This window comes from Marmota monax, unplaced genomic scaffold, assembly GCF_021218885.2.
Source record: "Marmota monax isolate L192 unplaced genomic scaffold, Marmota_monax_Labrador192_F-V1.1 WCK01_AAM20220418_F8-fsc00230, whole genome shotgun sequence".
NCBI classification, from domain to species: domain Eukaryota; kingdom Metazoa; phylum Chordata; class Mammalia; order Rodentia; family Sciuridae; genus Marmota; species Marmota monax.
The window spans coordinates 1,836,543-1,851,827 of NW_026693365.1; the positions used below are offsets into that span (position 1 = coordinate 1,836,543).

General features: G+C 58.5%; 1 protein-coding gene across 5 annotated transcripts in view; it reads right to left on the reverse strand.

Annotated features, from left to right (window-relative positions):
- Positions 1–277: 277 nt before the first annotated feature.
- The window catches only part of Mlph (melanophilin), a 49,060-nt gene continuing 34,052 nt past the window's right edge, over positions 278–15,285 (reverse strand). For 3 of the 5 annotated variants that reach the window (XM_046456972.2, XM_046456967.2, XM_046456968.2), the window contains 7 exons: positions 12,171–12,356; positions 11,766–11,903; positions 10,282–10,374; positions 9,350–9,427; positions 8,342–8,393; positions 6,607–6,707; positions 278–4,656 (listed from right to left, as the gene is read on the reverse strand). In XM_046456972.2, the coding sequence (XP_046312928.1) occupies positions 4,630–4,656; positions 6,607–6,707; positions 8,342–8,393; positions 9,350–9,427; positions 10,282–10,374; positions 11,766–11,903; positions 12,171–12,356 (675 nt within the window). In that variant the 3' untranslated portion in view covers positions 278–4,629. The remainder of the gene's footprint in view (positions 4,657–6,606; positions 6,708–8,341; positions 8,394–9,349; positions 9,428–10,281; positions 10,375–11,765; positions 11,904–12,170; positions 12,357–15,285) is intronic. The other 2 variants (XM_046456970.2, XM_046456971.2) reach the window with 2 other exon arrangements.

Below are 15,285 nucleotides of genomic sequence, written 5' to 3' on the forward strand. Positions count from 1 at the left end.
AGACACCCCCGCCCGGGGCTCCTCTGTACACCTCTCTCTGAGTCAGAATCTTGGCTGAAGGCAGGACGAAGGTTGCCATCGCCCCATGCAGCCACTCTGCATCCTGCCTGGCCTCTCAGCCCTGCTGACCAGCAGCCCTTCCTCGGCGGGTGCACTGGCTCCGAGCAGACCACTTCTGTCCAACTCCATCATGAAAAGTCCGTCTTCTAGGCTCCCACAGTCTTCACAGCTAAGGTTCAATATAAGTTGATCCTACGCTAAAGCACGCAGCTTGATCTTTATTGCAAAACTCAAGTTTATTTTATTACAAATGCAACTCATACACACTGGGAAAAATTTAGTGCACACACACACACACACACAAAAGAAAAAGCACAGACAACCTCACAGAAGCCGCCCCCTTTTGGGTCTGGTGCTCTTTCTCCAGGTGAGCCTCCCATGCACTTTCTTGTCAGTTCGACAGATGTGGGGCTCATTCTTCCCACCTCATGCTGTAACCATGGCATCCTCAGTTGTGAAAATATCTACATATTTATGTCACTTACAATAACCATAGGACATTCTGCCATTTAATGTGGGCCTTAGAACTAAATCATCGTGTTCTGAGTAATTGTAGATTACGTTAAAGGTCTTTTGAGTGCAACTGAATCCCGTCTTCTTGAGGGAGCTGAGCTGGAGGAGACGCATCAGGTTGCCCCTCTTGGGTCTGTGCGGCGGGTGATTGATGGGCCACTGTCTGGGCCTCCTTCACACTTCTAGGGACAGCTCTGGGGCAACATGGCGCCCTCTGGGAACCCGCCTTCTCCTTCTTCCAGACCTGGCTGTCTATTCCAGGTCACGGGGGTTTCTGGCTGGTGGGCTCCCTGAGAGATCCGGTAAGGACTGGGTGGGGTAAGGGACTCTGGAAGGATCAGGTGGGTCACAGTGTTCCCCTGCAGATTGGAGTCACAGGGAAGCGTTAAAAACTTTCCTAATGCCTGGGCTCCACTTCTGAGAAATTCCACCTGAATTCCTGGGTGGGAATCGTGTGGTAGAGTGTGGACCTGTCTTGAAGGTAGGTGGTCCCCATGGGTGTGTGCCAGCCTGAGGGCCACCTGGGGCAATGGAGACCGAGACTTCAGGAGCTGGAGTGAGACTCGAACATCACCCTGGGAGTGTGAGTGTGTGCAGGTGTGAGAGTGAGTGTGTGCAGGTGTGAGAGTGTATGCAGGTGTGAGAGTGTGTACAGGTGTGTGTGTGAGTGTGTGCAGGTGTGAGAGTGTGTACAGGTGTGTGTGCAGGTGTGAGAGTGTGTACAGGTGTGAGTGTGTGCAGGTGTGAGAGTGAGTGTGCAGGTGTGAGAGTGTATGTGAGTGTGTGCAGGTGTGAGAGTGTGTGTGAGTGTGTGCAGGTGTGAGTATGAATCCTCCGTTCAGCACAGCAGATTAGTTGCACTGAGTTGTGGCACCTTGCTGCTTTGGGAGGCAGCCAGTGGCACAGAACAAAGGCCAGGTGTGAGCTGTGACTGCTCTTTGTAGCTGCCCAGAGCCCCAGGGCCACAAGCCTGGCCAAGCCATCTCAGGCTGCACCCAGCTTCTTGGAGAAGTGATCCCACAAGGGCTTTGAACGCAGTCTGGAGGGGCAAGCTCTTCCCCCACCTCTGTACCTGGGCCATGGATCTGGGGCAGGGAGGGCCGAGTACTCTTGGTCAGCATGGCCTGGTCAGGATTTCATCTAGGCCTCTTGAGTTGTGCATATGAACTTGAACCTGTGCATGTGAGTTCCCTCCTGGAGGAGGTATGACCCCACCGCCCTCCCAGAGCTGTGGGCACCTGGGAACAAAACACGCTTCGTCTTAATTTGCGGTTTGTAATCGCATCTTTTCCCTATTGACTGAAGTGGACTTCGTGGTTTTCTCATTTAGTTTGTTACTACAATAATAGATTTTTTCCTGACATTAAAAACTCCTGACTCTCCTGGAATGACTACTTGTTAAGGTTTTAAATACACCATTGGGTTTCACTCACTGATATTTTATTTAGAATATGTTTGCTGCCTTTAACTTTCCTTCCTCACAATTTCTGTTTTGGGATCCAGGTTTCCCCAGCCTTACACAGGAGCAGAGCTGCCCTCTGAGGGACTCCGAGGGGAGGCAGGAAGTCCCCACAGGGAGACACACAGGCAGGGCTTGGGGCAGAAGGGAGGGGATGGGAGGGTGGTGAGGTCCTGGGTCAGGGGTTTCTGGACCCAGAGCCAGGGGGCTGAGGGAGCTTGGGGGACACGGTCATGATGCCCCAGTTGAGGTCAGGTGTTTGGGGCCTGAGGGACAGCTGTGGGCCACCCTGTGGGTCTAAAGCTCTTTACTGAGGTCTCGGCCATGGACTTGGACAGCCTGGACGCAGGTGAGGAGAGGACGGGGACAGAGGGAGAGGATCTGTGAAGGACCCAGAGGAGGAATGCGGGAGGCAAGGGAGGAGCCCTGGGGGCAGGACTGTGGGGCCAGAGGGCAAGGCGGCCTTGCAGAGGACAGACCCTCCAGAGCCCCTGCAGCGCCTTCCTTGGCTGGTTTGGGTGACTCTCCCACCACCTTTAAGGTTTCATTGCACCTCAGTTAGGGGTGGGCGAGCTTCCTGTGCAATGGACCAGGGAGACGTTGTACCAGTACTGTGGCCTCTGGTCTCAGGGGCAGTGTACAAGGGAGTGGCGTGGCAGGACTGAGAGCTGGATATGGCCCCTGGGCGCATCTCTTGCTGGCAAGTTCTTCGTAACAGGTGTGTGTACTACCTGGCAGGACCTCATGCCCCACGGAGGGCCCATACTCCTGCTTCTGAAACCCCTTTTGTGAAATGGGAGAAGAGCAGAACTAAATGTGGGGTCATCAGAACACCCAAGTAGGCCAACACAGCCTGCTGCCCCTGCTGGGCCCAGCAGAGTCCCTTCATCTGGCATCAGCCACCTCTAGGTTGGCCACACCAAGGACGAAGCTGGCCCTGTGCATTCTCTAGGGTGTCTGGAACAGGGGGCTGTGGCTGCAGGGCTGGGGCACTCGCAGAGAGCTGGGACCGAAGAGCCGGGGGCACCTGCTGCAAGTCTGAGGAGTGGCTGCCAGTCAAGAGGGAAGAGAGGCCACAGCGAGGGTGGAGGGCATGTGAGGGCATGGCCAGGCCCCTGAGCTTCCAGAGGCTGGAGGAAGCTCTGTGCCTCCACCCACTATTTCACTTGGGTTCCTTGCAATGCAAAGCCCCAGGTTGGAGGGGCTCCGGGAGGGGCCCCGGCCCCGTTCTTCAGGTTCTCCTCCCAGCGCGGTGCTCAGCCTTGAGATCTTTGAGCTTTCGCCCTCCTTGTGGTACATGTGTGGCAATAATGGTGCCCTGCAGAGGTCACCCCCTCCAGTTGGTGTTCACGTGGGACCTCAGGATATGACCTTATGTGGAAATAGGGTCTTTGCAAATGCAACTCGTTAAGGAAGGCATACTGGATTAAGGTGGGCCCTACACCCCAGGACTGGTGGCCTTATAAGAAGGGGGTGGACAGACAGATACAGGAAAAGGGGGCGTGAGGGTGGAGGTGAGGCTGAGGGCTGCGGCCCAGCTGGGACCCCCAGAAGTCGGAAGAAGCCAGAACCGATTATGCTGAGAACTTGGGGGGGGGAGCCAACCCCGCTCACACTGTGGCGGGACTTCCGGCCTCCTGACCTAGAGAACAACTGATTATACTCTGCCCAGCATGAGGTGCTCTGTCATGGTGGCCACAGCAAGTGGACGTGGGCTCCATGAGCATGTTTCTGAGTGGACCGAGCACCCTTGTTTCTGGAGGAAACCGGTGTTCATGGCTTTGGCTCATGTGTGTCCTAAACATGGGGTTCTTCTGGGCCCCTAGAAGGGTGCTGTACCACCTGATGGGGACAAAGAAACTGGGCACCTGACCCTGGCCAGCTGTAGTGGTGGAATGGCCAGGTGCAAGGGACACTGTTAGCACAGGCCATTTCTGATGTAGATGTTGCTGAAATCTGAGTTCTTGAGAAAACTGACAAGGCTCACGTTGTGAGTAGGAAGCTGGGTTTGAAGGGTGAGTTGTCTAGAAAGGGAAGTCCCCCAAAGCCCCGGGGTGATGCCTGAGGGCAGCAACTTCAGGACAGCATCCTGTGGCGAGCAGTCTAATGGCTTCTGTCTGTGGACCACAGAGAACTGCAGACGGGCCTGTGGGTGGGGGACACCGCGACATTCAGTGGGTGGCATTCGGTCCCTTATCCTGACGCCTGTTTCCAGGCACCCGTGCAGACACGTGCCCTCTGCCCTTGCTCCCATGCACTCAGGAACACACGTCTGGCCGTGGCCCTCACGGGATGGCCTGTCCCCTGCTCCGTTCATGAAAGCAGTACCATAAGCCAAGAGGGAAACGGACAGGGTTGCGTGGAAAAGGGCTTCCGGGTGTTCTTCCAGGTTGACGGCCTTGTCCTGGAGGACAGTCACATCCTCTCTGCTGTGAATCACAGGTCAGAAGCCGCCTTGACCCATGTTTCTTCTCATTTCTCTCTGCGGGTGGGACTGTGTACAGCGGGAAGCCCAGAGCCCGTGGAGGACACAGCGGCTGTGTGGAGGCCCAATGGGCTTGCCTTGCTGCTCTGTCCTGGGCCCAGGGCCCTTCCTGTCAGGGCTGGTGGGCCATCACAGGTTTCTGAAGAGCACAAACACACATGCACACGTGAGTGTGTACGCAGACTCCCAGGCACTAGTATGCACACAGCAGCACGCAGGCACACGCACAGGTAAGTGACAGGTCCTCAGGCATGTGCAGAGAAACATGAATACAGTGCACAGACTCGGACGTTCAGGGATGTGCACGGGCACATTCCTGGGCGTGCCTGCAGGTGCCCACACTGGGTATGCACACACACACTCAGGCTACACCTGAGCATGCTCACACAGTGAGGGTCATAACCGTCCTGCCTCATCAGGCTGCCCTTGGCCAGCTTGGCACGTCTCTGCTGTTTGTGGTTTCTGCCTGTGTCCCCCTTCTGCCATCACTTTGGGAAAGGGATTTGAAATATGCCCTGAAAGTTACCTCACTTGGTGGCATTTTATGCAGAAGTCTGCAGGACTCCAGCTAAAGGCCTGAGCAGAGTTCTCTGGAGGAGCAGAGAGAAGCCCGGGCTGCGGCATGCCACGCCTGAGCCCCTCGGGGACACACTGGTCAGGAATGGAGCAGGCGTAGGAGCTACAATGGTGGCATTCAGCTAAATGCCCACTGGGCAGGCTCTGAGTCCAGGCCACGTGCCAGCCTCAGGGCAGCTCTGACTGGCACACTGAGACCAGCCATGGAGCACAGCACCTGCCATGGGCCGCTGTGGGAAGGGACGGGGCTGCAGGCAGAGGACTTCTCAGGCAGGACACCTCCCCCAACAGACACGGGCAGGTTCAGCCTCATTTTCAAGAACTGCTCTGAGAATTCCCAGGCAACTTTTTGAAAGAAGAGCAACGGGGAGCTCCGTCTTCCCTGGATGGCTCCCTCCTCCTCCCCCTTCCTTCTCCCCTTCCTTCCTAGGGGGCTGGGGACCCAACCCAGGGCCGCGAGCATCACTAGGCAAGGGCCCTGCCTTTGAGCTGCTTCCCCAGTCCCCTTGGGCACTTCTGGAAAGACCGGGGTCAGGTGACCCTCTCTCAAGCCCTTGTACCTGGTGTCAAGTTGAAGTGGCTGTTGGGGGGTGAGTGGTGGCCAGCAGGCTGAGCTGGTGAGACGTGGGCGGGGAGCTGAGGGCAGCCGGGGTGCCGTGGCCTGGACCTGATGTGTCCCCAGGTTTACACACTGCAGCATGGTCCCATGGGGCAGTGGTGAGGTGGTGCACCTTTAGGAGGTGGGGCCTGGTGGGAGCTCCTTAGGTCATTAAGGGGGTTCCTGGGGCCCTGCTCAGTTCTCATGAGAGCAACTGGTTCTAAAGGCCTGAGCCTGACTCCCGAGAGTTCCTTGGTGTCACCTGGTGAGCCCTCTTCCTGACACGTGCACATCTGGGGTTCAGGAGGAGCCCAGGAAGCGAACACCCCATAATTCTGGGAATAGCCTTCGACCCCAACACCTCACACCTGATTGAGGAGACCTGTGGCACTGGGTGGGCCCAAGGGTCCCCCAGGAGGGTCCCCACCACCTCAAAGCGGGCCTTCGTGGAGCAGAGCCCGCCCCTTTCTCTCCCTCTTTCTTTCTCCCTCTCCCTCTCCCTCTCCCAGGGACACAGTGGTCACTCCGTGACACTGCCTGTTTGAGCGTTTCTTCCTCGTCAGGACACTGTATCTTTAAGAAATGTCTCCAATTTCCTTTTGCAGATTTTACCTTTTGTTCTGGTTCTCTTCTTTTAATACTGAGGATTGAACCCAGGAGTGCTCTGCCGCAGAGCTGCACCCCCAGTCCTTTTTATTTTTTGAGACAGGGTCTTGCTAAGTTGCTGAAGCTGACCTTGAACTTGTGATCCTCCTGCCTCAGCCTCCTGAGTGGCTGGGATTACAGGTGTGCACCCTGCTCTCTGTTTTGAATTTTATCAGTTCATTCCAATTTCCCTCTCTCTGAAGACTTCATACCAACGTGTAAATCTGACAAGACTTTTAAATCTCCTCAGAAAGTGAGAGAAGAACTTACCGCGAAGAGGTGGTTGGCCGTGCCTTTCCTCCCGTTGGGGTTTCTCTGTGTCAGAGAGCCGCGGTACGTGGATTTCCGATCAAAAGACTCATCGTCCTTGCCTTTGGGGAAAACAGAAAAGGGGAAGCATTTTGTGAATCACAAACCCACCCTGAACAAGGGCTCTGCCACCTGAGAAAATTTAAAAGTACCCAAAGTGGACACAGCTCCTTCTGGGAAGTTCCACAGCGTGAAATATTTTTAATGAAACGTTTTGGCAGTTGTGCAAATCAACAGTCGAGATGTTCCTTCTCTGCTCTGGAGCCAGCACTGACCCCAACCTGGCTGTGGCCCCAGGAGTGCTTGTATGGACAAAACCCAGCGCTGGGTCCTGGGTCCTCCTTTCCCTTTTTATCTGTGACATGCAGCAGGCCTGTGAGGTCCTGGGACTCTGACCTCAGGGGAGGGTCTCTGCTCAGGGCCACAGCGTAGAGCTGAGCCCTGGCCTCAATCCCAGCCAGCATTTGCTTTGTGGTGGGGGGCAGAGCCAGCCTCGTGAACTCCTGCATGTCAGGGGGGCATCTGCTGACCCGAGCAGGTGTCCACGAGGAGCAGAGCAGGCCAGGACACAGGGCTCCCTACAGCCAACTGCGGGCATCTCTTCTGCACGCCGTGTTCAGGGACATGCCCACATCAGGCCCTCTCTGTCTCCTGCCTAGAGCTGGTGTCCCAGCACGGCTGGTGCTCTGGAACCCACGAGGCCCTACGAGAGGCCTTAACAGACCACGGTTCTCCCTTCACAAAGCCAGTCACAGAGAGACTCCAGGGGAGTCCCTGTTCTCTTGCGGCAAGCATGAGCCTCCATTTGGATGTCCGTCCATGGGACAGGCTGGACACTCACCTCGAAGGTCAGCCTGCAGCACTCCAGGGGCCCCAGTGGTAGCTCCTTGGAGTCACCTCCCTGCCAAAGTCCCCCTGGCTGGTGGCCCTGAGACCGGGGGCCTCAGGCCCTCTCTGGATGAGCTAGCTGTGCTAGGAGCTCAGACAGAGGGAGCTGTGCAGAGGCCATGTGACCACGGCGTGGGTGGGATGCGGGAGATGAGCCAGTGCTGTGGGGCAGGGGCGGGGCGTGGAGGCCATGCTCTCAGGGGCCCTGTGGACTCCAGGAGCGCTGTCCCCTGTGAAGGAGAGTGTATCACGGCCCCACAGGAGGCTGGCTGGGCTCCCAAGTGTGGGCAGACCCCACAGGGCTGCCCTGGGCAGTCCTACTTTGGGCAGCAGCAGGGGAGCCAAGGGCTGTCCGGGAGCTGAGGAGGGGCATGGGGAACCCTGTGTGGGAGGAGCATGGCTGTGGCCGAGTGTGGCCTCCAACCCCTGGGGATCCGCCTGCTTCTGTGAGCTGTGGCTAGGCTTTGAGGTGAGTGGAGCACACTCCTGGCAGGCGCAGAGGACCCCCAGGCCCCACCCCATCCGTCCAGGACAAAGCTAATGTCCTTGGCTCCACGAGAGTTCAAGGAGGGCCAAATGCTGCCCGCACGGAAGCACCAGAGGCTCTGTCACCACCCACGGCACCTCCGCCAGCGCCCGGCAGTGACTCCAACCACCTGGAACACCAGGGCAGTGGGCCCGAGTGGCAGAGCAGCATCGGGCGCAAGACCGTGCCACAGGTTCCAGAGAAGCACACCCAGCCTGACTGGCCACTTCCCTCCCCTGAGCCGGTCCCAGGCCACGGTAGGCCACGGTGAGGCACTCTTACCTGGAGATCTGAGGGAATAGCCCCTCCTGGGAAGGCAGGGCGCCCCTGTCACCTGGAAGAAAGAGAGCGGCTGTGGGCGTCACCAGGTGTGATGGGCAGGGACTCTGCCAGTTTGGGATTTAATGCTCTCTGGATTGTGACTTCACCAAGTCAGCTGTCTTCTGAACTTCTGTCATATCAGAGAGCATGTCCCTGTATGTCAAGCACCGAATGCCCGACTCCAGGAGACACTCAGTTCTCAGCAGTGTGTGGAAAGAGCACAGGGTCCAGCCCCAAGGACCTGGGCTCAAATCTCAGTGTGACCTTACACCATGTGACCTGGACTCAACCTCTGTGAACCTCAGTCTCCTCCTCTGTAAAGTGGGGCCGTGGATATTTAACTGTGCCTGACACATCTCCCAGCTCCCCATGGCTGCTGGTCCCACACCCTCTCTCCCTCTTTCCAGAGGGCTGCCTCTGTTCAGTGTGCTAAGAAATTCAGTCTCCAGCCTTCCTAGGAGTGAAGAGAGAGCCCAGTGGCCTCCTTCCCCAGGGTCCAGGCCCCCACATCCCGGGGACATTTCCTGGGTGTTCAGGAAGAAGGTCATGAGGCCGCTGGAACCCTCAGTGCCTGGGCAGGGAGGGGCACGGGTGCCTGGGTGTGTGCTGCCCTGGGCACCCCTGGCTCATGGCTGGTGGGTGCGGAGGGACCAAGGCTCCTGTTATCCCACTCAGGATACCTGCAGGGGTGGCCTCTGTGTCCACGAAGCTCCTTGAAGGACTGAGCCAAAGAGTCCACATGGGGTTTGCTCGATGTCAAAGGCTGGACTCTGTCCCTTCTGTGGCCTCTTCTCCACTGCCCAACTGGGTGTCCCCAACAAATACTCCTACACAAATCCTGCCTGTGGGTGCCTGGGAGGAGCCGCCCGAGGAGCTGTTCCCGGGGTGCGTAGGAGCCCCTCACCCCACACTCTGTAGCGGTTCCTGAGCTCTTGCTCTGTCCCGCCTGGGTGGGGGTCAGAGACGCACCTTGCCCTTGTTCCCAGGGTCTGCACTCGGGTCCTTTGGACTCCTGCCAAGTTTCCCAGCAACTCGAGGAAGAAATATCTGAAGGGAAAGGAAGAAACTTCAGGCTGTTACGGCCCCGCTGAGCAGCAGGCCACGGGCAACAGTTGGGGCGGCCAGTCGGACGCAGGCTGGATGCTCTCTGTGCTTGGTCAAGAATGTTGGGAGGGCACTTCTGACCCACACATACTGCTCCATGTTTCTGGGATGAGTGCTGCTGGACTTAGTAATTAAAATCAGCACGCCCAGCTAACTCGCAATTCAAGATCTCGGTAAGAAGCGTGTCCCAAGTTGCGTGGAATATGTTTGCACTTCAACATTAACTTGCAAAGTTCCCTGGGCATCCTGCATTGACCTGGAAACCCCCTTGGGAGTTCCTTTAAAAGCATCTTTCATCCTTGTGCCAAATTTCCTTCCTAGCAGAGTTTTGTAGGAAGCCTCCTAACTGGGCTGGGAGGAGGGTGCTGGGTTCAGATCCTGATAGAGGGCACGTCCCTTCACCCTCATCTCCCCACCCATCTTAAAATGGCCATTCATCAAACCCTCCAACTCAAGGTTTTATCATCTAAGCTTCTATTTTTTTTTCAGGGGAACTGGGGATTGAAGTCAGGGGCACTCGACCACTGAGCCCTATCCCCAGCCCTATTTTGTATTTTATTTAGAGACAGGGTCTCTCTGAGTTGCTTAGCATCTTGCTTTTGCTGAGACTGGATTTGAACCTGTGATCCTCCTGCCTCAGCCTCCCAAGCTGCTGGGGTCCCTGCATAAGGGAGAACAACAGAAAATAGCAAAACAGCCTCAGCTGGAGGCCAACACAGGGCCTGGCTGTTCAGCACAGACTGGCTGAAGGAGGAGGCGGCACTGTGGCTCCCGGGAGGCCTGGACCCTCCACTCACCGGCAGGTTCGACCTCCTCCGGGGCTTTCCCGAGGGTTTCACCGTGAGCCCCGCGGCCCTCAGGGCTGCGATCCTGGCCTCGATGTCTGACACCTGGACAAGAGCAGACAGACGACTAGGCGGCCAGACAGGCACCACTGCGATGCCCCCTCCCAGAGTCACGGTCAGAGACAGCAGCTGTCCCCAGCTCATAGGTAGAACCAACCATAGTGGCCTCCCCTGGAGACTGGCGCTCAATCAAACGCACAGCCTGAGGTCCCCTCGTGGGTATGGGAGGCGTGCTCTTGTGGGGCACCCAGGCCGGTGGAGAGGCTCTGTGGATTTTCTGGGGGTGTTTCAGGAGGCCTGGCTCCCGCAGGCATGGGCACCCTCGGGTACGGGCAGCTCTGGCCTATGCAGACCTGACACTAGAACCTCCCTGCCCTCCTGGGCCTTCCCTCTGACAGACAGCAAGCTGTCACCCTGCGCCATTCAGAGCCCCCAGTGTCCCCCCCACCCAGGTTTAACTTTCTTGCCTCTTTTCCTTTTTAGGGGTGGGGTCAAACCCAGGGCCTTGTGAGAGCGACCTTGTGCTCTGGCACCGAGCTTCGCCTAGCCCCTCCCTGCAGTCTGCTCTGTGGCCTCCGGGCCTCTGCCGTCCACCTTCCTCCAGACCTGCCTCCCTGCCCCTCGTCGCTGCTGTGGTCTGGGTTTTTGGGCTGGGCCCTGGCACACGCCGTCCCCGCTGCCTGGACTCCCGCCTCCTGTGGGCGTCCCTCCCTGGCCTCCACTCAGAGCCCCGCTCCAGGCACTCTGTGGGCTCAGCCTTGCTTGATGTCCTCGTAGCTCTGTGTCCTCCCACTAAGACACGGGTTCCACGAAGGCCCGGCTGGCTGTGTCCCCGGGCCTGTCCCACACCTGCCACATTCTGGGAGGGACTTAATGAACGCACAGTCCTGACCCCACCCTGTTCCTGCCCTCTGATTGGGCTGGGGGACCTGCCTGTCTTCCTCAGGTGCTTGCTGAAGGGCCAGGGCCACAGGCTGTCCCTGAGGTCTGGGTGGAGGGCTCCGGAGGAGGGGACGGCAGTGCCCACCTGCCCAGGGCTGTCCCTGGGGGCTCTTGTGATGGCTCTGGCCTTTGGCCTGTACACCAGGTATGCCCCTCACCTCAAGCTCTGCAGCCACCGTTCAGCCCCACGTGGCCCTGGGCTGAGTCCCATCCTGCGCCCGGCTGTCTTAACTTCTCAGCTTGTGTCCAGCCCATGTATAGGAAGGGAGCTGTGGGCATCCACATGGTTCCCCGGGGCTGAAAGCCCGGCCTGCCCATCACCCAGGCCTAGGCCAGGGACAGTGGTGGGTGGGAGATCTCATTCTGCCTTCCCCAGTGGGCAGGGTCTCCGGTAGCCTCTGGGTGGACTGCCGGGGTCTCCGAGCCCACAGGTTGGCCCCAGCCCCTGGGTCCCTGTCTGTCTGGGGAGCTGCACTCCCCGCAGGTGGGACTACCTCACTCTCAGTATGCTGAACTTGGGCAGCTGTCGTGGCCACTCTGTCCTCCAGCTCCGACAGCTCCTCATCCGTCGTCCAGCTGGGCTGCACGGGGCCCCTGGGGCCCTTTTCCTGGGCATCGGTGGCTGTGCACACCTAGGAAGAGAAGGGTTGGGGCTGGCTTCCATCAGCAGGGACCACAGGACACTGTTTTCTGTGAACTCCCCGGGTGCGGTGGGTCTCCAGGTCCCCAGAATGGGTCACTCCATTCTGCTCTTATCAAGGGCCTTTGGTGACCCTCCATGATTGGCTGCCTGACCTGGGGAGAGCCCATGGCTTAGTCACACACCACTGGCCAGCAGGGACTGTCCACCATGCTCCTGCCTCTGCTGTATCCTACAGAGACTGCTGGGGAGGCCTCACCTCTGGGCCCGGCCTGGGGAGGGCCCTGCTGGGGGTGGCCACATCCAGCTGGGTCTCTTCTTCCCTGACCTGCTCCTCCTCGGACGAGGTGCCTTGGTCACTGATGTTTCTGGTCAGGTCCTCCAGCTTCCTCCTCAGAGCCTCCTCCTCTCTGTCGGCGTCAGCGCCTGCTCCGGCAGCCGGACCCTGACAGAACAGGCAAGTGGCGCTCAGCAGCCTAGGAGCTGGGCTGGCCCAACACGCCCAGGCCCCTGCTGGAGCTGAGGTCCCTTCTCTAGGGAACCTGTCCCCAGGCCTGAGGTGACACCATGACCCATGGCCATTCAAGACTTGCCATTTTCTCTTCCCTCCCTTCCCTTAAATGCATTTTTTTATTGAGTCAAAACATTTATGAAATTTACCATCTTAACCATTTTAAGTCTATGGCTCTGTGTCACCAATACCTTCCTACCACTGTGCAGCCATCTCGGTCACCTGCCCACAGGTCCCTAATCTTCCCTGAGACTGTCCCCATCAACACGAGCTCCGCAGCCCTCCCCCAGCCCCAGCAGCCACCACCCTGTGCCTGAGGACCTGGCCCCCGCCGCGCCTCCTGGAGGTCCTCATGAGCGGCTTGACCTCGGAGTCTGGCGGACCCCACTTGCACGGCGTCCTGCAGGCGCTCCCTGGTGGAGGTGTGCCAGGACTGCCTTCCTGTTTGGGGCTGACCTGCTCGGGCAAGATGAGAGCTTTCCCCTCTGCCTCCCCAAAGGGCCCAGGCCTGCCATTTCCCCCAGCCCTGGAGCTGAGCCACTAACCATCACCACAGCCCTGGGCTGTTCACACCTTGCAGCGGGGCTGAGGCTGGGGAGGGACCCAGGCCCGGGGTTCTCCCTGTCTCCAGTGTTGACTGAGACACGCAGGCCGTGAATCTCCGGGCCCTCATCCTGGGGCGCTGGGCTCTGTCCTGGACTTGCTTGCCCACAGGAACATTCAGGTCTCCCATTATGGTGAGTCTGCGAGGTCCAGGCACAGGCGGAGGCGCTGTGGCACACTCCCATGTCACCTCCCAGTAGAAAACAGGCCCAGACTCCCCAGGGGCGGCCGCGGACAGTGGGGCTGTGAGCTTCAGGAGACTGGGGGCGGGGTGTGGTTTGAGACCCGGCAGTGGGGTGTCCTTTCAGGGCAGGCCCCATCCTTCACAAGGGACCCTGCTTGAATTCAGAGGCAGGGAGGCTGGCCAGCCTAGGGAACCTGTTTCCTCAACTTAGGCGACATTTCTAGAATCCAGAATGTCTCTGAATGCTGGGTTGGTCAGTGAGAAGCTCGGAGCTAACCCAAGCACCCGTGGGCCAGTCTGAATCTAGACTTCAGTTACTTCTCTGCAGCCTGAAATGGTGTTCAACGTTGGCAATTTCAGCCTTGACTTTTATAAGTGGCATTAGGACTGTAACTGGAGTTGGCCCATAAAGAGGTTGGAAGGGAGAACTAACACTGACTGTGCTCCTGCCCAGGGCTGCCTGGAGCTCACTTGGTGGATCCGAGCTTTTTCCGTGGGTGGGAGGCAGGGGCTTGGAGTCCTGAGTATCTTTGCCCGCGGACTCTCAGAGAAGAGGTCCAGTCCAGGGCCCGCGCCCTCTCCACGCCGGCTGCGGACCCCTTCACGGCTATTTGTGGAACGTCTCCTCTGTGCCCCGTTGCTCCTGGTCACACAAAGGCAGTGCTGATGCGTGAGCGTGAAGGTGTGTGTGCTCCCCTGGTGCCTCATCTGGGGCAGTGGGGGCCTACGGCAGGTTCTGCTGCTGCTGAGTGTGAGCTTTCCAGGGAGGGGTCCGTCCATGTGTCCGTTCCAAGAAGGTATCAGAGTTATGTGATAAAGGTACAAAAATGGCAAAATTGTCTCAATGATCTTTGACAGTGAACATGACCCCACACTCGGTGAGGTGACTGGAACGTGCCTCCGTCTTCATAGAGGGCCACTGCGTCCTTTAAGGTTTGCTCAGGCGGAAGCTCCGGGAATCGCCCTGGACCCCCCTGGTTCTCATCCAACACCCATTCCTGTTGGCTCTGCCTGCCCGAGGCATCCGCTGCCCGGCACGAGGGATCCGCTGCCCTGCTGGGTTCCACTGCACCTTCTCTTGCCTGTTAATCCCAGCCTCCTACCTGGCCTGCCTGTTTCCACCTGGCACCCCAGTCTGTTCACAGACCTGGCGAGATCCCTCAGCTGGCTCTCCTGCGCCCAAACCTCCCCTCTCTCCAGAGTCACAGGCAGAGGCTGGAAGATGGCCTTGGAGTCCAAGCCGTCCTTTACCTCAGCTCTCGTGGTCTGCTCGGCGATGGCTTCCGTGTGTCCCCAAAGCTTACATCCTAGGAATTCAGTCCCAGGTGGTGTTGGAGGTGGGGCCTCTGGGAGGGAATCAGGATCAGAAGAGGTCATGGGGGCTCCCAAGGCGGCACTGGTGGCTTTGTGAGAAAGAGCCTGAGCTAGCATGTTTCTCTGCCCCGCTGTGTGAGCCACCTGCCATGATAGGAGGTGGTGAGCAGGCCGTGCCCAGGTGCCAGCGCCTTGCTCTGGGGTGCTCCAGCTCAGGACCTTGGGGAACACATCTCTTTATATCTCCAGTTTTGAGTATGCTGTGAGAGCAACAGAAAATGGACCAAGAGGCCTCTCTGCCTAGCCTCACCCCCAGTCCCCTTGCCTCGGGCTGCTCTCTGGCCAGAGCACTCTGTGCCGATGGCCGCCCAGTGGCCTCGAGCCTCCTCTGACCAGGGGCAGCCCCACCTCTTGGCGGGGTGCCTCCACACTCCACTCAGGATGGCACCCTGCTCCAGTCCCTCTGGCCTCACTCTGCTTTTTCTCTGGCCTCCTCGGCATCTGGCCCTCGGTTCCCTGTTGGGTTGCTTATCTCCTCCTCCCTGACGGGAGCCTCACTCCAGAAGGGTGCACACTGGGCAGGAGCCAGGGCCCGGCCTCCAGCAGCTCCCCAAAGTCGCGGCTCTCTCTAGGTCTCAGGTTCACACACCCCGTCAGTAGCAGGGCCGTCCGGACAGAGTGCCTTCCTCCCCTCGCTCACTCCCCACCCCACCCGCCCACCCACATTTCCACCGCTTCGCCCCCACCGCCGACTTTTGGGGA